At 40.0% G+C, this 23,299-nt stretch overlaps 1 protein-coding gene across 1 annotated transcript; it reads right to left on the reverse strand.

Annotated features, from left to right (window-relative positions):
- Positions 1–514: 514 nt before the first annotated feature.
- LOC120739139 lies at positions 515–9,230 on the reverse strand. Its single transcript, XM_040040826.1, has 4 exons — positions 9,134–9,230; positions 7,188–7,637; positions 3,959–4,075; positions 515–3,882 (listed from the first exon to the last, which is right to left on the reverse strand). Exons 1-4 carry the CDS (start codon positions 9,189–9,191, stop codon positions 3,782–3,784), a joined length of 726 nt encoding a protein of 241 aa, XP_039896760.1. The 5' UTR covers positions 9,192–9,230; the 3' UTR covers positions 515–3,781.
- Positions 9,231–23,299: the final 14,069 nt, after the last annotated feature.

Consider the following 23,299-nt stretch of genomic DNA (forward strand, 5'->3'; position numbering starts at 1 on the left):
CAGAAGTGTTGGTCACTATTGTAACCCATGGTTACTGAAAGAAGTTTAAGATAACCAAGAGTCGTAAAATATAAATACTAGAGATTTCTATTACCCCATCACAGTCTCATTCTGAGGGTGTCACATATTTTCAAACAGTGCGGCTTACATAAGCACAAGGTGTCTTTTAGCATCTATGCTTAAACCTAACTGTGATAGTGGTTTGTTGTTTTGCCTGCAGGAGGAAAGGTGGAGCAGTTTGTGGTGCTGGGTGGAGCTGATTGGCACAGTTGCTGCATACGTGCCATTGCATGTTGGGAGCTGAGCCAGACCGCAAAGCAGCCAGTCACACTAGCTCTCACAGCCTGGGTCAGTCCAAGCAGAGAAAAACCTGAGTTGTTATTTAGAGTGTGCTGGGAATTCCCCTGATTGGCTCCGTGACAACACACTACATGCTTTACATGCTGAGTAGTTTTCAGTGCCAAAACCTCATCAGTGAGCAACAGGATAGGCATGAATAAGAAAGTGAAAAACATAATAGTCACAAAAGACTTTATTGTAACACTGCAGTGACAACATAAAACAATGTAAATACATGTATTTTACTAAAGTTATAATGCTATTTAAAGTGTTATCAATTGTATCAGTTTTAGAACGTACAGTAACAATTGAAACGTTATTTTGTAACAGTGTAACAACCAGCTCATCTGTGACTTGTCAGTCACAAGTCAGTTATCACTAGGGAATAGTAAATGGACTGATTCTTATATAGCGCTTTTCTACTGTTCTGGAGCCCTCAAAGCGCTAGTGAGTCAGTAATATTTTGAGGTTATTATGATTCAAATGAATATTGCACTGATAAATATACATGGTCTACTGTGGAGTAACATTTTCCAAGAATTTGATGCATTCTCATAGACTTATAAGAAAACAGAACTCACTTCACTTCAATATGCAATCTACTGACACCTAGTGGTGAGATTTTACACACTGTACCTTTAAGCTGGGTACCAAGAAAACACTAGTTCCCTATCACCTATAGTTTCAACTTATCTAATGAAAACCCACTTAAAATTATCAGAATATAAATCCATCTTATATACAGTCTGTGTTTTGTAGGATATGCTGTTAAGAGCTACTAGCATAGCTGTACTCTGTGTGAATATGAAAGTTAGTACAGCACTGAATTGAGCTAAATGCTGTCATGCTGGCATTTAGTAGATAGAGTTCATCTGATCACCTTAAATTACAGGGTTACCATGCTAACAATCCAACTTCCTGGAAACTTAGTAGCAGTCATCACCGCTGTTCCCTCTCCCAGTAATGGAACAAAAGCTGAGCAACTTAAAGCTATAACATTTCAATTGATAGCCTTTAGCATTTAGATTTATTGTTTGGTGGATCAGTAGTTCTCAACCTGTGTGCCATGAGGTAAGCAAGACATTTGAACAGCCAGTGTGTTTCAGGCTGATGAAACTGCATTTGAAATACGACAGTACTCCCATGACCTGGATGACTGAAAAGCTGCACAAACAACGACACAGAAAACAAAGAACAAAAACCAAACAACATTGTACAGTACTGTGCAAAACACTCGAGCCATGCCTCAGTCTTAGCAACAGTTCAAAGTTTTTCTTCTTTCCTTTTAAGTTCATTTAATTTTTTTCAGTCCAGTCCTCATATCTGGCCATTTTCAGGTGAATGTTGTTTGTTTTTTTATTTGTTTTGTTTAGCTTTTATTTTGTTGAGCCACTTAATACTGACCTTTGAATCCCTTGAACACCGCACACAAACATGACACAAGTGTTATGTCTAACCATAACAGACAACTTTGCAAAGGACAAATCATTACGATATATAATCATTCTAAATGTAGCAAAGTACCAACAATTATGTAGTACCATCTGAAATGTGTCTGACTGACAACAGTTTCATTTTTCAGCATTACAATGATTCCAAACACACTGCAAACACAGTAAAATAGTACCTGGATAGAAAAACATATACTGGAGGTCACAGATCACACTGGACATACAGACGTAAAATTGTTCAATATTTTACAAAGAAATACAGAAAAATAAGTTGTAAAATTGAGCCTTAACACTACTACAGCTAAATAGTACCTGACCGAACTACCAGTCGTTATAAATGATTTATAAAATTCTGAAACAAGCAGAGAAAAGAAAATGCACGAGGGTTTTTTTTTACTTACCCCAAGAGAGGATGCATATACAGGAAAACAGCAGGCCAGTTAATAAAAGCTTCATTCCTTCACACTGAACCAACAATAACAACTGACACCTACATCTGTGGTCAAATTATTCACATCAAACATTGGCATCCAAAGCTCAGATTAGTCTCGTCTTTCTCAGTTTTTGCAGAGTTCAAAGCCACAGCTTATCTTCCTTCGCTTCGCTGAATTCTTCATAACAGCAAAATCATACTGTTTTGAGCAAATAGTTAAAGGACAGACATTTAGTGCTACAGATGGAAGGCTAAAGAAAGTAAATAAATAAATTTTCCATTTACACTTTGATATTGAAAACTAGCTTCTTTTCAGCCCTATGTGGCTTTTTGTTCCTTACATAGGTGGAGGAAAGCTGTGCTGAGGGTAAGGATAGGTAGAGTCTAAGGACTGAAATGAACATGTCTACCTGGGAAATTCATCTGATGAGGTAAACACAAGTTATTCACTACCAGGTAGCAAGAACTGCTTCTTGTTAGATGAAAACACGATTGAAAGGCACTGCTACATTGTAACAACTGCTAGCCCCAGTGCTCCAATCGGCTGGACCTTACAGCTTACACCTTACAGACTCTAGCCATCAGCTCTCATACTTACTGGTGAAGCAAGTCTGTGGTTCAGTTTTTAGCAGACTTAGCTAATGTGATCTGCAAAGTAAAACATAAAAGTGGCAACAAGCATGGATGACACTGATATAGCTGCACAGGCTGTAGCAGCTCTTAAATACTGTATTTTCTTCAGTTGCTAAAGAAGACTTCTTTGAGATCAGGTCTATAACTTTGTACAGATACAATAATCCTAAAACTGTAAACAGGATCAGGTGCTCAACCTAGATTTTTATGGGTTTTTGCTCATTTGAAGTGGAGCTTTTCGGACTTTTACTACTAGCAAGATAATATCATACAGTCCATAACGGGACGGTATCAACATGAAGTATGGCAGGACATTTTGTTACCTACTCCCAGCAACAAGCTTATCTGTATTACCATCTTTATAATTCTGATGTCTACCATTTCCTTTGTCTTATTTAGCTAGTTCACACTCACTCTGTCAGACTTCTCTCCAGTAGAACAGACATATTTGGAGTATGGGTCACAACAAATGTGCCGTTAAAACATGTGCAAGAAAACACAGAAACGTTTTATTCCAATTTTTTTTAGTAGCTTAATGGCAGAATTACCTGAAGTTTAACTGAACATGAAAACAAAGAATAGGAACAAATCTGAAAGCAAAGAGGTTTTTTTTTTTTTACTTACTTCAAGATGTGAGGGCACAGGATAAACCTTTCACACTGAATCAAAAGTCAACTGACAAGTGTCACATACCACTACTCGGACACAATACTTCCACACAGACACCATCTACCCACTCTACTTCTCATGCGTTGTGGTATTATTCACTTTTCAATCTATTTACATGTGCAGTCACTTTTTGTTGTGCCAACATTTGTTGTTTTGAATGAATGAAGAATAAAACTATACATACTCTTAACTGATCAGTAACAAAAGAATACAGTTTTTCTATTTGTAATCAGATTTCATTATCAGACACTTTAATCTAACATTCATTTGCTGCTTCTACTGCTCTTCCATCTCTTTCTTCTTCTTCCTCGTCTTGCTCTTGTTTTGGACTTGAAGTTGGTTTATTTCCAGAAGAAGCTGAAATATGACAATCAACCGGTCATTATGCAGCGTAACCAACTGGCTGTCACTGGAGCTTTGTGTTGTATTGTACCTTTTGAGTTCTGCTGAGCTTTGCTCCCTACATAGTAGAGCCAGAAGAAGGCTGTGATCAAGGCGAGGACGGGCAGAGTCCTCATGAGATAAGTGAATACTTCTTCCTTTGGGGCTTCTGAAATTCATCGACAGAAGCATCTGATCAGGTGCACACAGGTTATACACAGTCCACAGGCTGGAGTGATAACTCCATGCCAGTGTTTTGAGTTTTGTGGATTTATGACTTGTTGTAGGTTTTCCACACACTTTTGAGTTTGTTTGTTGTTTTGTTCCTTGGTTGTGTCCACATGTCTGTTTGGTTTGTCTGTGTTCTGCCTCCCTAGCTGTCTGCTGTCTGTGTTATTTCCTGTTTTATGTTGGTAGTCACTTGTCTTGTTTGCATCGTGTTCTGTTTCACTTCCCCTTGAATCATTTAGTGTGTTCAGTTCAGTTGTGTTCCCATATGTCCACTTCCCCTCATCATCATATGTATTGTCTCCCTTTATCCCTCAGACCGTTAGTCACCCTGATGTCCCCAATTCCTAATGTTCTAGTATAGTCTCCCAGTATAGGTTTCAGTTAAAGCAGGAGCATCAAATGCATTTTTACGCTGCGGGCCATATGGTGCCCACTTAAGTGGGCCCGACTAGTGAAACTCTCCTTCCTGTCAGTGTAAAGAAGTTACATATTTAACAGTTTTTCTACATACTGAAGAAAATGCTGCTGTTGAAAAGGAAGAAAACAGTCAGCATGAGACTTAAAAACGTCTTTGCCCAGACTGTTGTTGTTGTTTTGTTTTTTGAAAACAAAAAAAAACAACAGAAATGTCTATAGTAGAAAGTGAAAAAGAGAAACAATCAATCACTTTGAGCGGAAGCACGAGCTCCAGCAGCTCTACGCTGAGGAAAAAAGATACATTTGCTTATTTTGTGCAGAATAACTTCACGTTATATTGATCAGCAGCTGCCCATATTAAGCTGTGATCGTCACCAGGTAACGTGGGCGTGTTTCCTATATCAGCAGGTTTTAAACAGCTGACAGGTGAACAGGATGTATGCAGGTAAACCCGACGGTCAGTCGAGCTCATCGGTTGTGTTGTGAGGAAAATCTCGGCTTGTTATTTATGTTAAAAGAAAGACACGGGCAGGACGACAGGTGGAAGACTTTCTGATTTAATTTTTTTTAACATAATTTCATTGTTGTCTGAGGATAATATTGATACGTGTCTATATTTGCATGAGCTGGAGATGGAGACCTTTCTTGGTCAACGTCGTTAATCTTGTCAAACTCCACGAGACGCTGACAGACAGAGAAGACTATTCAGTAAAAAATCCAACATCTGCTGCACGGAGAATGGACTGCGCAAACAGATCTAACCAGCTAGGATTAAAAACCACTTAACCTGGAACACTGGCTCACGTCTCTTTGTGTCTTAGGAATGTCTGCTGCCCTTCCTTCTTTTACATAATGGTGTGATCTCTGCCTTCGCATGTGATTGGCCGCATGGTGTGCCCATTAAAATAAAGTCCTACCCTCCCATGCACGGTTTCTCAGCAAGGCTGAAGATTCGGCTCCCACATAACGACGGATCTTTAATAACAGATATATGAAATTATCTCCTAGGCCGGATGTGGCCCGCAGGCCGTACATTTGACACCCCTTTTATATATTTTTTTATATTTTTTTATTTACTTGTTGGCCAAATAAAGGGCTTGTCCTTTGTTCACTATATCCACTCCTGTGCATTTTAGGTCCATACCACTCATCTCTTCACAGTGTTGGGAAGGTTACTTTTAAAATGTATTCCACTACAGATTACAGAATACATGCCCTAAAATGTATTCTGTAACGTATTCCGTTACGTTACTCAATGAGAGTAACGTATTCTGAATACTTTGGATTACTTAATATATTATCATGCTTTTTACAACTACGTGAATGTACTATTGTTGTGTGATTTATTACTATTACTGAAGGTTATTCACCATACCAATACCAACTAGATTTTCAAATATCAATAAGAAATGCGCAACAGTAGGTTGACATTAGGTAAGGCTGCACTTTTTGCACGAATAGAAAACTATTCCGCGCTTATATAAAATGGATCCGCTGCTCTGAACCGTAAAGACATAAAACCGTAAAGGGACCCCTGGCTAATATGTCGGGTTCGTAGCCGAAAACTAGCTTTACTTTGTTGCCTGGGTCAACTTTGCTAGTGAGAGACAGAGAGAGGCGTTGAAAGACTGCTCCAACGGAACTTATTTTTTCAGAGGAAAACACGAACACAGTGTACAGTCGAGTTTTAATAGCTTACTTACAACTGGGCTTGTCAGGCACTCTTTTTGGCTGCAGTGGTTATTATTATATTTACATGCTTCCAGCTCCCGTTTCTGCTCGATGACTGCTCTTACTTTTCCACTCCCCCTTTCTCCCTCCTCGCGCTCACAGACACATCACAGGTATGGCAGTCCATTCTCGCTGCAGCACAGACTACACTACCCATGAGGCTACATTCTTTAGGGCCATGCCTGTAACACTGCCTATTGCCTTCATATTAAATCATTTTTTGAAAAATAATTTTAAAAAATATTTCTTCACGTCAAGCGATGTGACATCACGGCAAGTAGAGGTGACATGGGCAGTGAGATTGAGACACAGGCATTTGAGCCTCTTTAATGCATGTTTTGTTTGGGTTTCCAAAAATAGAGAGGGCATAGCCTAACATATGAAAAAGGAAAAGACCGCGCGTAATCCATTTAGTTCAACAGAGTAGCTGTATTCTGACTACCACCTTTTAAAACGGTAACTGTAACGGGATACAGTTACCCATATTCTGTATTTTAAATATGTAACGGCGCTACATGTATCCTGTTACTCCCCAACACTGCCTCTGCACAACTTGACAAAATATGAACTTAATTTTTGCTATCCTGGTTCCACAGCGGTTTTGTGCCATTTTAAAAATCTACACAATCAGACATTTGCATATGGGATTATGAACCACCATCGTCTTAGTGCACGGTTTGCTAACCATGTGAGAGCAGATGTATAACACCGCTGTTGATTTGTGAGTGTACATTCATATGTTTTTAGTGAAACATTACTAATAACGTTCGAGACACAATCAATATTTTTTTTTTAAATGATGTTTGCTCATAAGACCTGATCATGTCTCGGTAAACCTATATTAGACAACCCAGTGGCTTACATAAACATGTATGTCAGCATTCTGGTGATTTGTCACCTACCTCGAGCAATATGCTGATCTGTGTTGTCATCTTTCTTCACTTTGGGCATAATTGTGAAAATTTCCTTTATCTTTCCTTTATCTTTCTTTTTTTTGGCTTTAACCGTGACGAATGTCCCACTTCTTCCCATCTTCTTGACTGTGATAACTGTCCCATTTCCTTTAGCCTCAGTTAAAGATGGTATCTCCACAGTCACCTTGCAGATGTACGTCCCTGAATCCTCTGGTCTAACATTTGAGATATTCAAAGATGAACATTTCTTCTCTTCCTTTTTCAGAGACGCATTAGGCTGATTAAAGTAGTCACTCCTAATTTCTGTTTGATTTTTAAGCCAGTTCACTCTCAATCTTTCAAACTTCCCTGTCCAGCAGCAGGTGATGTTTACTGTCTCGCCCTCCATGACAGAAACATGAGGACTCTGTGTCACAACAAATGTGCCTGATGAAACACCTGTAACAGACAAAGTGGAACATATTATTGTAAGTTATTAAAAAAGAATATACAGTAGTGATTGCACATTGGAAATAAAGATGACATGACAATAATTTTTGTCAAGGGCAGCGGATGAAGACTGTGTGGAGTTGAGAACAGAAGACCTAAATCCAGACAAAACAAATCATGGAAACAAACTTAATATTAACTGAAAGCGAGCCGTTTATTATGGCTGATGGAGAAACACAAAGCAATGCATAAGGTGAACCAAGCTGAGAATAAACAATAACCTAAACTGGGAAAACTAAAAATAAACATGAAAAACCCTAAATGTGAAACTGGATACATGGACTCCAGGAACATGGTGCAAAAGACACCAGACGACTTGACAATGAACAAAAGGAAGACAGAACACTTAAATACACAGAAGAGTACTGAGAGAAGTGGAAACACCTGGCAAACACAGCTGACACAAATGAGCATGATCCCACAGGGGAAGCAAAACTGAACACACTGAACATGGAACACCAGACTGTCAAAATAACATAGGAAACATCGTGAGACGTAGACATGACAACACGAGCTTGACGATATGACATGGAAAACGCAGACATGAAACACATAACAGACTGGGGAGACCGAATGATACACAAGGAGAGGAACACGGAAAGAGATAAGGGGAACGAGGCACAGGCATAACTAAAAATCATGCATAGAGGACAAGAGACAGAAAACGACACATAAACAAGGGAGCATGGATGAAACTTTAACTAAACAAAACCTAACTAAGACATACTTATAGTAACACTAGAACTTAGCATTACGGTAATACGGTAAGAAACATACAAAATAAACTCAAATAAACTTCCTGACAACTTTTAGGTTGTCTTTTACATCTATCGTTTCAAAAACCTTGAATAAATATAACTTCTTCATTCGAAGTCTAAGTCAGAAATCTATTCGCTCTCCTTTTAACTGTTGTTTGATGTCCATAAGTTGTTTAATGTGGTTCACTATATGTTCAGTCACTTAACACTTCCTTCATGTGAATTCAGCTAAACTTCACTCAGTTTCCTGCTCAGAACTAGCCATGCACTGTAAATTTGTCATGAAAATGAAAGTGATGGGCTTAAAAATGCATAAAAGCACTTACATTCAACTATGTCTATATTTCGCTATTTTCATTAAGCTTTATGTTTAAGCAGGTCCCCCTTTTTTTTTTTATCTCGTCCAGTTCCTGTGCTTTATAAGTAGGATGATTAAAGTCAACAATAATTTGAATGCTAAAAATTAATTCTGTATAATCTGAGTACTTTTAGAAACTTTAGTTTTCAAGTTATGTGAGAATTCCATGAAAGCTTAGTACCCATTACATTTTGATTATGCCCAGAAATCTAGCTTTGGTTTATTTTTTTATTTATTTTCTCAAGTTAATTTAAAAATGTTAAAGTTTTTAAAGTTTGCATCTTTAGAAGCACACATAATCCTACATTAATATTGAAGTTTTTACTCACACCAAGATGAGTGGGCATGGAGGAACAAAAGTAGCAGACGGCCCAGCAGAAGACTCATCCTCGTACAATTCACCGTTGAATACTGATACTTGTGACAACTTCCCTTGAGAGTCACAGATATCACCTTTGTTCCCCACCCCCACTACCCCAAGATGTAATTTAGGTTTTTATACAGCAGTTATGTCATTTCCTTTACTCAATCAAATTAATATTTTGTTATGCAAAATTCAGTACATAAGAAAATATTGTCAGTGTTGTCAAAACTCAAACACATGAAAAGAAAAGATTCCCCGGAGCATTAGATTAAAAGTCACAGGCTAGAAAATGTAACACAAAAGACAACACTATTAAAACTGTTCTTTAATTAGTATTAGTTAAAAAATGAGACAGCTATATGGCGCTGTATTTAGCGCTTAGGTAAGATCGTGTTCTTTAACATATTTAAAGTGTTCGTTCACAATTGCACATCAACACATGTTGAAAACACTTTGCACCGAAATAACTACCAGACTGTTTCTGTTTTACCCTGCGCAGTTTATCTCATATTTACGGTAAGTGGTAAGTTTATTTAAACTGTATAATGTTTCCATTAGTCTTTACGGTCGTTAAATGTAGGTAGTACACAGGAAACATATAGAACACAATGAATAACTGGGTACATTGTCCCATGATGTCACACATCAGGTATTCAGAGTGTGTGGGAAAATAAAACTCTACATGGAGACCTGATGGTGAAGAAAGTGTCACAATTATTTGGTACAAGAAGTCTTTGTGCAGAGAAGTGCAAATTTAAAACATAAAAAGAGCTTTTCATACTTTTCATACATTTTTATGTTAAATTTGTGTCTTTCCTATAGAGGCTGTGGTCATAGGACAAAGCTAGCTGTCCTGTGGCTACATCGCTCAGCTGGTTCACGATCAATACAGAAGGTAAACTGAAACTTCCAGACTTGTTCCCATTGTATGTTACTTGTCTTTAATAAAATATTAAGGCACTATGTAGCATACTTGTGAATTTAATTAAATATATCCCTGTTATGCCATTTTCTCGTCCATTTATTACCTAGAAAAAAGAAAGAAAAGCCCAACCCTGTCCCTCAGAATCTCAAAAATGAGCAACAAAGAATTTTTTTAGCTGCAGTCATGGACATTACTTCTATTTTGTGAGAACGGACAAGAGAGGGATGGTAAAATGAAAACTGCATCCAAGACAGAAACAACACAACGTCAGACATGCTAACAGGAAGCTACAGAAGAACCCAGAGTGATGTTGAAACTCAGCGTATGGTGAGCTGAGTCTTGCTTACAGAGCCTCATCTTCAGCACTTAACAGAAGTACTGATGAGTTAGGAGTCCAGTAGCCTTGTAGCCTTCAGTCCTACTCTTACATATAAATAAAGTAGAATCACTATGGTAATTGCTTTGAAGTCTCTTTGGGCAGGTTTTCTGCAACTGCTTTGTGTTGTCGGTTTGTGTTTATGTTCATTGGGATTGAGATTTCCATCAATATGTGTAGCCCCAGGTTTTACTATTAACTGGTAATTATGTGACAATGCATTTCAGGTCATGTTATGGAGTAACGTGAAAGTAATGGATCGAGAAGTAACAAATTACTTTCTCTGGCGATTAGTTAAGTAACGTACTGTGATATCTTTAAGAAAAGTAACAAGTGGTGTGTAATGCATTCCCTTAAAGTATTTGAAAGTAGAAAGGGAGGCAGAGCCTTCAGCTTGCAAGCCCTCTTCTGTGAATCAGCTTCCACTTTGGATTCAGGGAGACAGACACCCTCTCTATCAAGGCCAAGTGGCCAGCGTGCAAAGGCATTGCCCAAAAGCAGACTCAAAACACTGCTTTTTATTTTTAGACAAAACTTTAATTAACACAAGGACCACTAAGGTCAAGGAGTGGCAGAGAGAGAACGTCACAGGAGCGGGACCCACTGCAATAGCGGGAGAAGATGAGTTACTTCCAGAGCTCAGGTTGAAGATAAGTATGATTGCAAAAGGAGTGAAAGAAGGTTTGCTTATTTTTAGCAGTGCGATGCAAGGCCATAGGGGTGGTTTCCCTAGTGAGTGGCTAAGAGATGGAACTTGTAGAACGAGATGTTTGACCTTTCCTTTCCATTTCCAGACCTAAGGTATGTTGCAGCAACCAGAAGGGCAGACGGAGATTTCAGACTTATTCCACGTATTCCACGAAGACCTGAGGTAAGAGGAACAGTAGTTGGCAGGTAAGTTTCTGACAGGCAGTGAGACGGGAAGGAGGATCAGCATCAGAGGAAATCTGGTTCTTAACAGAGGCGAGTTAATGTTGATCCAAAGGTGCAAAAGCTGGAAACACAGAGAGTGCAGTGTTACTGGCCCTACTTCTGCTGGAGGTTTCTTCCTGTTTAAAAGAGTTTTTCCTTCCCACTGTCGCCAAAGCGCTTGCTCATAGGGGCTTACGTGATTGTTGGGGTATGAATTGAATTGAAAATCCAGTGAGTTTACTGTAATACTGATTTGCTTTTTTCAAAACATCATACCAGACTAGGTAGTTTTAGGGTAACGTGTTCTTACTAACATGTTTCTGATCCATTTGAACAAACAGTGTCGTACAACAGAAGGTGAAGAGTAAATTCCATAGCATACAATCATAGTGCAGCAAAGTTCAAGATAGTCTGTAAATGAGTCCCCTTGAAACTGTAGCGCTATTGGGGAACTTTCATGAACGTTAAACAACAATACACACTTTCTACTGTTAAGTGATAACAAATGGAAGTTGTTTCTTTTCGTATTCATAAAGACTCTTATTTAGAGTCTTTATGTATGTAGTGTGTAGTTTAAAGTCTACCAAACGGAAGTGGCCTAGTGCTCTCCTCTGGCCTGTCAGTGTGATGACAAACAGGAAGACCTTTAGCCACAAACCACTAAGTCACTAAGTCACCACGAACATTACACACACCATGCAACATGCATGTTATACCTATATATCCTTAATTCTTCCATCTTTGTACATAGTATATAGTAATTCTGTATTTTGTCTTGTAGTTTGTCCTCCAGCTCGCACTGGAACAGTTCGCAGCCAAGTGTGAAGCGGTGGGAATGAGAATCAGCACCTCCACATCTGAGGTCATGAGCCTCAGAGGGAAAAGTGTGGAGTGCCCACTCTGGGTCAGGGACAAGTTCCTGCCCCAAGTGGAGGAGTTTAAGTACCTCGGGGTCTTGTTCATTAGTGAGGTGATATGAGGTGCTCCGGGCACATCATACCGCACTGCTAAGTACACTGCTAAGGAGTATCCTATTACACATTAATACTCAAATATACTCACATATACATACGCAGAGTATACTTTCATTCAATTCAATTCAATTCAATTTTATTTATATAGCACCAAATCACAACAACGGTCACCTCAAGGTGCTTTACATTGTACAGTAGATCATACATGCCATCCATGCCCTCTATATATGTACAGTATATATATATATATATTTATATAAAGTATAAATTATAATTATTATTATTATTATATTCTGTATACAGAATCTGCAGAGGAGCCGTCTGTCCCACTGTGTTAATGTGGATGCCCTGTGTACATTACAAACCCCTCTCAGAATACTTAGTGGGACTCTGAACAACTACAAATATTCTCCTTTTGATTACATTACAATAGGAATGAACAGGTTATAGTACAAAAAAATTGCATTTGAAAAAATTGTAAAAGCAGGGTGTTTTTTGCTGTTAGACCATCCATTATGGCATCATCCTTTTCTGAAGGCAGTGAGACTTTTAGCTTTTCAGGAAGATCCCCCTCACCTCTACCCCCACCCTCGCAGTGGGGTCTAGACTCTTGCCCCATAGACATTGCAACATTGCTTTTAATGAGAAGTGGAAATGAATGTGGTGAATGGGAGGTGCAACAGTGGGATTTTGAAATGGTAGACATCCATGACATCACCGCAGGAAGGAAAAGGTTCAAATAACAGAAATAATGTTTGCCTTAAAGTCTTTTTTTATTTTTTTATTTAGCTAATTCTGATTGGTTTCACAGAGGAAGGACTGCTTTCAGTCAGCTGATATAAAGAGTTAAAACAAGAGTATTAATAGTCAGTACTCTTCCTGTTTGGATCTTTGCTAAGGTCCTTTTTAGAAGGTAACACCGCCCCAGTTTTAATTAGAATTGAGTACCTAACTACACTATACTACACTATAGTGTAGCGGGCGATCGTGGTTCAAGAGTTGGGAGTTCGCCTTGTAATCGGAAGGCGGTTCGAGCCCCGGCTTGGACAGTCTCGGTCGTTGTGTCCTTGGGCAAGACACTTCACCCGTTGCCTACTGGTGGTGGTCAGAGGGCCCGGTGGCGCCAGTGTCTGACAGCCTTGCCTCTGTCAGTGCGCCCCAGGGTTGCTGTGGCTACAATGTAGCTTGCCATCACCTGTGTGTGTGAATGGGTGGATGACTGGATATGTAAAGCGCTTTGGGGTCCTTAGGGACTAGTAAAGCGCTGTATAAATACCATTTACCATATAATCAATGAAGGCACAGAGAGTCTCATGATGTGAATAACTCAACTCACATGAATCTGTTAAGAATTTAAATTTGTCCGTGTTACATAACACATATATGGTTGTATTCAACCTGCTTTCTCTAACTCCTTTCAACTTTGACTTCAATTGTGACGAGCTGCATAGTAGAAAAATAGAAACACTGAAGAAAAATTGTTTCTCTTTGTGAATCTGTTATCTTGACATGCGTCTTCCCCTCTGACTATTTTACCCTACTTGTCGCACTAATGTAATGTTTGAGTGTGCTGTGCTGAATGTAGTCCTGAGTGTAATTGTGCACACAGCAAACAGAACAGCGCTGTCAAGTGACAACAGGCACACAGAAGCGCGGAGCCGAAAGACACATTGAGACTAACTGAAGCTCATAGTAAATGGTGTAAACATAATTTTGGCCTGAATAGACCTCCACAGACCGACATCTAGCAGAACGCAACAGCCAAATCAGATGAAGAGCATCAACACCACAGAACTAAAGCCGTGCTGACACTCAAGCAGCTCTTTTTCAAGTTAACTTTGTCCCAGCTGAAGTGCAGTTCACAGTTCAAAAGGTGCATCACATTCTGTCATGTGCTCAGTTTACACAGAGAGTGGGCTTACGAATATAATTTTGTCACAAATATAGTTCTCATAGCTGCAGCAAGAGACTGTCATGACATTTACACCTTCTTTTCCCCTCTGGAAATATTTATTATGCCTAACATAAGCTATTGGAGATGATTGTGTCTCTTTTAATATTTTTTTGTGAATGAGTCACAGCAGTGGGTAAATGTGAACACTTTCCACCTACCAGCTGCCCTTTCAACAGCAGTTTACAGCTGTTTTCAAATGGTCCTTTTATGGTAAGAAAAAGTATTCAGCAGAGTGCTTTATACATTTCATTGTGCTTAATTCATTGAAATCAGGTAATTCTCATTTTCAGTGATTTGTAGCCTCCTTCTTTGGATTGTGTTTAGCATAGATACTGTGACGAGAATTTACACTCTTCAGTTTTTGTTTTTAAATGTGGGTATTGGCTGTTTAACCACAGGATGTTTCAAAACTGCCAAGGGCTAAAGTTGTTGCAACAAGGAAGAGAGTGTTCTGCTTGTCAGCTTAAAAGTGAAACAGTTTTGAGACATTAACTTTCAGTATACACAAGATAGTTCCACAAGCATGGGTTTATATTTTATACGGGTTTCAAATTCAAATCAAATTCAAATCAAATTCAAATCAAATTCAAATCAAATTCAAATTCAAATTTTATTTGTCACACACACGCAACCATACACAGTATGACATGGGGGTGAAATGCTTGTAGCTGTACAATGCCCGACCATTAAATGACAGAAGAAAAGTTTTACAATATTTACAATTTACAGTTTACTACAAAATTTACAAATTAACTTAGGAATTTACAGTAAAGAATGTGCAAATAGCAGAAGAGATTATAAAGATTATAAAGATTATAAATTATAGGAATTATAGGATTATAGGAAATGTGTGGTGGTGCGTGTGGTGACGTGTGGGATAGTCCAGTCCTACACCTGGTTCAGGGCCCGAATAGCCTGGGGGAAGAAGCTCCTCCTCATTCTCTCTGTTTTGGCCTTAAGGGAGCGGAAGCGCTTCCCAGACCTCAACAGTGAGAAGAGTCCATTGTTGGGATGGGAGAGGTCCATCATAATCTTCCTAGCTTTGGTCTTGCACCGCTTGGTGTAGATGGACAGCAGGTCAGGGAGCTCTGATTGAATGATGCGTTCGGCTGAGCGCACCACTCTTTGCAGATCTCGTCTGTCCTGCTTGGTGCTGTTCCCAAACCAAGTGCAGATGTTTGCCGTCAGGACGCTCTCGATGGTGCAGGAGTAAAAGTTCTTGAGCACCTTCAGTGGCAGATGGAAGTCTCTAAGTCTTCTGAGGAAGAAGAGACGCTGACGGGCTTTCTTAACCAGGGAGTTGATGTAGCAGGACCATGACAGGTCCTGAGTGATGTGGACACCCAGGTATCGGAAACTGTCCACTCTCTCCCCTGGCGTGCCACTGATGATGAGGGGTTTTATAACTATTATATGAAGGTATTTTCTTTTCTAGTGTATCTACATCATATATTTTATTGCAATCAAGTACAAGTATTTCGGCAGACCTATTTTCAATATTTTGCAATTGTTGTCACTCTTGATTCTTTGCACAATGCATAAATATCTTCCTTTAGAACATGAGCAGATTTTGCGGTGGGGTCAAGTTTTTCTGGAGTTTAAACATCCTCTAATAGTAATAATAATGGATTGGATTTATATAGCGCTTTTCAAGGCACCCAAAGCGCTTTACAATGCCACTATTCATTCACTCTCGCATTCACACACTGGTGGAGGCAAGCTACGGTTGTAGCCACAGCTGCCCTGGGGCAGACTGACAGAAGCATGGCTGCCATATCGCACCATCGGCCCCTCTGGCCAACACCAGTAGACGGTAGGGTAAAGTGTCTTGCCCAAGGACACAACGACCAGGACAGAGAGCCCGGGGATCGAACCGGCGACCTTCCGGTTACAGATACGCATCCCAACCCCCTGAGCCACGGTCGCCCCATAGTAAGAATTCCTGCAGTTTTTACTGCCATCTAGAGTAGCATGCCTTCACCTTCACTGCCGTACAGCAAATTATTACAATAGCCAGAGTGTTAAGGTACTGCTGTGGCGTACTCAAGTTGCATTAATTGGATAGTGCAGTGGTATCATTACTGTCTTCGGAACAATAGGCCAGGCTTAACAAATTCTGTGTCAGGTGTTTTGGTTGGGTCGACTACTGGAACAAGGCGTATATTTACAAGGACTGATAATGTGAAGTTGGTTAAATGCTACTATGCCAGCCAACCCAATAAGAGAGGTTATATATGTGAGAACTATAGATGAGTAGAAACCAAACATCCAAAATGGCCAAGAAGCATCCTTTTAGCTCAGCAACATCAGCTGAAACTACTATCTAAGCTAGAGATCCCGAGGCTACAGCACAGTGGGAACAACAGTGACCATTATAAATATCATGAGCCAACCTGGCCAACCATCCCAACTACCAGTATCACTGAAACCAATGAGCTCTTACAGGCCACTGCCACAGTAATCCCAGAAGCAATTACATATAAGATCAAAGATGCATATAGACGAAGCCCCTGTGGAGAAGGCTGGAAGCCACAATCAGGGAAATCCTGAAGGATGTTCGTCGGTTTACTGAAGTGCCGAAGGGTTTGCAAATTTATCTGTTTTGATTTAGCCTCAGAACGTCAATATACAATAATCAAGTAGACCCAAAGATCCGTTGCATCAGTGGCCATGCACTCAGCACGGCCTTGTAAGCCATGTCCTGTGGATGCCAGTTTATGGTCTACAGAGACCTCTTGTGGACATTCTGAAATATTGCTTGTGATGAATGAGCTACCCCAGCAGAAGGTGATGCTATTGTTATTTATGTAGTTATTCACAACTTTGCTAGTTTACTACACACACACAGGTGTTCTGTCCATAGTATGCACGTGATGTCAGACCTTCTGGGACACGCCCACGTGTCGGTCAAAAACAGTAGTGAGGTCTACCCTCAAACCATCCTCTGAATCTCTTTGGGATTAACTTAGTCGAAATGTCACATAGTTGCTCTGCTATCAGATTCACTCATCAATGTTTATTTGCAGCTACCAGAAGGACCCAGAGTACAGAGTACCTCCCTTACAGGTCAAATTGCGCAATAACCCCTTCTGTCAGTGGCAGCTTCTTTAAACTGTAGGAATTATTTGCAGTGTAAAAATACTCAACTCTCATGGCATGACATTAAAGTAATAAATTAATACTACTGGAACTTTTCTGGTCAAAGTCCAAGTCAACAAAAGATAAGATTTGTGTGTGGTAGTTGGTTTAAGCTAGATATGTAGCCCTTAACTTTGCTTTAATGATAAGCAATTTCTTGTTCTTCACCTCCCACACAGCGCCATTATTTTACCCATCCAGACTGAAAATACATCTAGCTGTCTGTACTTTGAAAGCTTTCATCCTGGCAGCAGTGTTAGGTGATGGATTCTCTACAAGTTACATGTAGAGGTCACCGAAGTGGAGCTCTGGGAGAGACGTTGCTATTTTCAGGGATTTAAATAAAGCTGCTGGGGCAGAATATGGATCACAAGTCTACAAAATTCATAGTTTCTCTTCATTTCTCCATTTTTTTCTCCATGGATAGCTGGAGAAACAAAAACAAAAACAACCTTTTGTCCTGGAGTAGATCTGACTGTCCACTGATTGGTTGTCAGAATGGAGTAATGTTTTACCTGCCAGGTAAAACTATAGATTAATGAGAGTTAACCAAACTTCTTTACTGCTGCAGTTTTCTGAAAAAAGACTAAGGCCACACTTGTATACCCCCACATTTCAGCTGGTGGACCTAAGAGAAGACCACAGCAACCGCCCAGAGGAAGAAACACCTAAGATCACAAAGGCAGACATTCAACAATTAGTGTCCTGAATTAAGAACCAGGACCTGATGATCCATACCTATTGGCTGGGTCTGAAGGGCTGAAGGGCTGAACAAGCTAATGGTACACCATGTTTGCCTAGAGACACAAAGAGGGCTGCCAACAACAGACTAGCTAACACAGGGCAGAACAATCATAATCATGGTGGATCCCCACAAAAGTACAGCATTATCAAACTCCCAGCAGATTGCCTGCCTCACCACAACATGGAAGCTCATCTCATCGCATTGTAGCAATCAAGATGAACATGATCACATCTCCGAAAGGCACTGAAAATAACAGCAAAGGGTCAAAACAGCGGCTCCTGGTGGATAGAGCTCTAAGGCCAGGCAGACCAACCTGAGCATTACCGTCAACTACAAGAACTCAATACCCTACAAATGGTTACTGGGGTGCTTTGCCTTGTATAAGGCTAATAGTGTGCCAATAACATTGATCAGGAACTCAGTGGGACTGTGGAATACAACACTGGAGGCCAACTCGAAGGCAGTGACACAAGTCACCATCAAGTGTGGAATATACCAAGATGATGCACTGACCCTGTGGCTGTTCTGTAAGGACTCAACCTCCTAAAACCTTCTCAACACTAAGAGTGAATACAGATATAGATTCAGCAGTGATTTAGGAGTGGAGTGACATCAGCCACCTCCTGTAAATAGATGACATCAAGCTCTATGCCAAAATTGAGTGAGACATCAACCGCAACCTCGAGCAAACCACTAGTCTAAGAGCATGGTACTCTAATTGGGTACGATGTGCTATGAGGTTTTAAAGATAATATAGGAGCTGATTATTTGAGACCTTGTATGTGATGGTATTTTAAATTCTGGACTTCAAAGGGTGTCAAAGAAGAGTAGTCAATTTGGGAGAAATGTGCTCTTTTGTTTCTAGTCCCTGTCAGTACTCTTGCTGCAGCATTTTTGATGAACTGAAAGCTTTTTAATGATTTTTGGACATCCTGATAATAATGAATTAGTCCAACATACAAGTAATACATTTATGAAGTAATTTTCAGCATCTCTCTGAGACAGGATGTTTCTCATTTTAGAGATATTATACAAATGGAAGAAAGAAGTCCTATGTATTTGTTTAATATGCGCACTGAAGGACATATCTGGTCAAAGACGACTACAAGATTCCTCACAGTATTACTGGAGGCCAAGCAGGGGAGATTTGAGGTTCAAACTTTTAGTGGGGCCCAGCCAAAACAATGACAGAAAAGCCTAGCTGCAACTTTATTTAGATAAAGTCATTCACAATGAATCCTTCAGTAATTTTTGTTTTAAACAAACAACTTTCATTTTAAACAACTATTTGTAACTTTTGTCACTAGACTGCTTCATTAGTCTGCACCACTTCTTCAAAAAAGCAACAAGTTAAACAGAATGTGAACATTTCCAAACATGGAAAATAAAGTTCAGTCTTAATCTTATTAAAAAAAAAAAAAAAGAAATCCAGAAACTTGTGAACAGAGATTAAAAATATATAATTTAGTGACAGTACTATTCACTCTTTGTGGCTACAGTGAGCCTGTTTTTCACTGCAGAGCTGTAGCCGGGTGTGGTCTGCGGCGCAGTTGCGGAGGGGATGGATGCACCTGAACACCATCCCCAATCACGCCTCGTCGGCTTAAAACAGAATGAACTGGATTCTGTTGTTCTTGATGTGTGTGGCTGTAGCCGAAAAGCTGCAGTGTGTAAGTTGGCAGCCGCAATAAAGTGTGAACATGTGGTCGGGTCGAAACTTCGGTTGGGCCGAAACCAGTGGCCCAATCCTGGGTTTTGGCACCACTGCAAATGATGCCCGACAGATTTGACCACATGTTCGCACTTTTCAGTACACTTCTTTATTGCGGCTGTTGCGTTACACACTGGGCTGCACCTTTTCAGTGGATGCACATATTATTCACATAACTGCCATGAATTTCTTAGTTCTGCCAAAAAAGTGATTCCAATGCTAAACATTCGTTCTGCATGACCTTTCTGCCAGCTAACTTGCGCCCCACCTGTCAGAATTCTGAGCCCCACTAGTGGGGCGTGTCACAAACTTTGAGAACCACTGACATAGAGGCAGTTCACCAAATCATCAAGCACTTAAAGAAGCATTTAAGTGCTACCACTGCATGCCAAATATCCTTGGGCAAGATACTTAGAAACACCTTAGAAAAAAGTGCTTGTGGGAATGGGTGAATGTACAAGTTATGTGAAGCGCTTTGAGTGCTCAGATTGAGTAGAAAAGCACTATATAAGAACCAGTCCTTGTGGAACTCCATAATTAACCTTGTGAAGAGTCAGATTTTATTCAAATTTTTTGAAAAAATTTTCAAGGAAATACGTCACTTTTTCTTGTTAAGATTTAAGATTGGATGGGCCCCATGTGATTTTCTGTTTTTTAAGTGGGCCACAGTACTCTTGACTTTGGGAGTGGCTGGTGTACAGGAACATCTGTGCTAAATATCGACTAGAAGTCCCCAAAGCTCCAATGGGAGACAGCACCAAAGGGGGTTCAGAAAACCAGGGCTAAGGTCATTTGGGCATGCAGCTGCTGGCCAACCAACCAAACATAATGGTGGTTGACAAGATGTGCCAATGCCAGTGGACAGCAACAGGAAGAAGGAGCATGGGACAATAGAGAATTATCAGGAACTAAAGTAACAACTGGAGCAGACGTGGCCCAAAGTGGTCCCAGTGGTTATAGAAGCATTATGAGCTGTAATTTCCAAAGTGGAAGAGGGGCTCAAGCGGATTCCAGGTACTGGACAGAGACATCCTGAACAGTCTTGTCCTGTATACAGCTAAGATACTGCACAAGACTTTCAAACTCCTCTGGTAGAGGACCTGAGCTTGAGGGACTTGCTATACCTTCAGCTACAGCAACTAGGTTAACCAAAGGAAATCAACTGAAGTAACTCAGTTTCCTGGGCATGTCCTTCCTTTTTTCATAGAAGTAGAAAACTGTATCTTCTACGAATTGAGTGTTGTACAACCACAATATATTTTGATATGATAAAACATATATATCAATGTTTTGATAGTTTATTGTTTTTGAGAGCTAAAGTGTGACTGAATAAAAGTCTGTTATTTTGCCCTGTTTGCCTTTTGGATGGGACATGGTCCCTGGGCACATGCCCAGTATCTTCTTTTGATAGCTCATTGGCCCTTAAGAGATGATTTCCCTTGAAGCCTTTTAGGTGTAATCTTGTTCTTTCTTTATCTGAGGATGAATCAGGTGGTTCTTGTACTCTGTCATCGTACATGCTGTTTATTTGTACTGACATAGTAGTTTTAGGTAGGCTTCGCCAAAGTGAGTGATGTGTGGTTAGAAACTCAGGCAGTAAAATAAAACAAAATGATTCTGTTCATTTAGAGTCTGTATTTTCATCACTCATGACAAAAATTAGTTCAGGCCATGGATCTGGTCTACTAGCACAAACAGAGCAACATAAAATGTTTGTGGTTAAGTGTCAAGAGGATTCTTGCGACGTATACATCGGGGAAACCAAACAATCTCTGGCTAAGCAAATCACAGGCCACAACTCTTTCATCTATTTACACCTACAGTCTAAAGCCACTTCTTCAATGATGATGATGTACACATGGACCGGGAGCTCCCTGGACTGGGAGGTAAGTTCCTTTTTTGATCCCAGAAGGGAAAAAATAAAAACAGTACAGTAGCCTAAAATAAATGAACTAAAAGAAAAAGGGTCACAGGCACTTAATACTATGAGAGACTGCAAAAATATATATGCACAACAAGAGAGAACTGTGAATTTCATTGATAACTAATATGTACACCATAAATTTAAGAAAAACAGCTGCATGAAAGTATAATGGAAATATATGTGGATTCAAACCCCATGTCAGCAGACACAGAATACACAACCACTGGATCACTAAGAGTAAAGTGAATAATGACTGCACCTCCAAGAGCTGTTAAACTCCTTAAGTTTGCAGATGACACCACCATCATTGGACTCATCAAGGATGGTGATGAGTCTGCATACCAGCAGGAAGTTGAGCGGCTGGTACTCTGGTGCAGTCAGCAGAACCTGGAGCTGAACACGCTTGAGACTGTAGAGATGACAGTGGACTTCAGGAGACATCCCTCAACACTTCTCCCCCTCACCAGATCAGACAGCCCGGTGTCGACTGTAGAGATCTTCAAGTTCCTGGGTACCACCATCTCCCAGGACCTGAAGTGGGAGACCAACATCAACTCCATCCTCAAAAAGACCCAGCAGAGGATGTACTTTTATCCCCATTGATGTGCATTGAGTTTTTCCTTTTCAGTCACCTTTCTCACTCACTATGTGTTAATAGACCTCTCTGCATTGAATCGTACTTGTTATTAATCTCTGTCTCTCTTCCACAGCATGTCTTCTATCCTGTCTAACTTCTCTCACCCCAACCAGTCGCAGCAGATGGCCCTGCCCCTCCCTGAGCCTGTTTCTGCCAGAGGTTTCTTCCTGTTAAAAGGGAGTTTTTCCTTCCCACTGTCGCCAAAGTGCTTGCTCATAAGGGTTCATTTGATTGTTGGGTTTTTCTCTGTGTGTATTATTGTATACAATATAAAGTGCCTTGAGGTGACTATTGTTGTGATTTGGCGCTATATAAATAAAATTGAATTGAATTGAATCTAAACATACTAGCCAGCAGATCTACTGATGATGCTGCCCATGTGCAACACAATAAACCTGCTTTGGTGATTACACCACTATAATAAGATTTATAACTGATGCAAGACAACCTGCAGAGGAAGAGACCCAATATCTGGTCAAGTTTGTAGAAAACACACAAAACAGGTCATGGACTGAGACCTAATCAGTGAGAGGCTGGTTTACTAACAAGAGTCTTTTTTAGAAGGACTTTGTGTGGACTTCAAGAACTTTCTTTGTCAGGCTTGTCCCGGTCCATACTGGCAAACATGATCTACGAGCTTTAACATTATTTTTGAAAGTTTTAATCATTTGTCAAAGTACTATAGAGGGATGCTTATCATTTCAGATAATGTTCTTGTAAAGTTAGAAGTTAAACCAAGACGTGATGCTTTGAGGGTAGTATTTTGAGGATGTTTCGAGAATGCTGATAATGTGCACTTTATAACATGCTCTGTGGTGTTAAATCTAACATTTTT

The sequence above is a fragment of the Simochromis diagramma genome, unplaced genomic scaffold, assembly GCF_900408965.1.
Source record: "Simochromis diagramma unplaced genomic scaffold, fSimDia1.1 OVJJ01000317.1, whole genome shotgun sequence".
NCBI lineage: Eukaryota > Metazoa > Chordata > Actinopteri > Cichliformes > Cichlidae > Simochromis > Simochromis diagramma.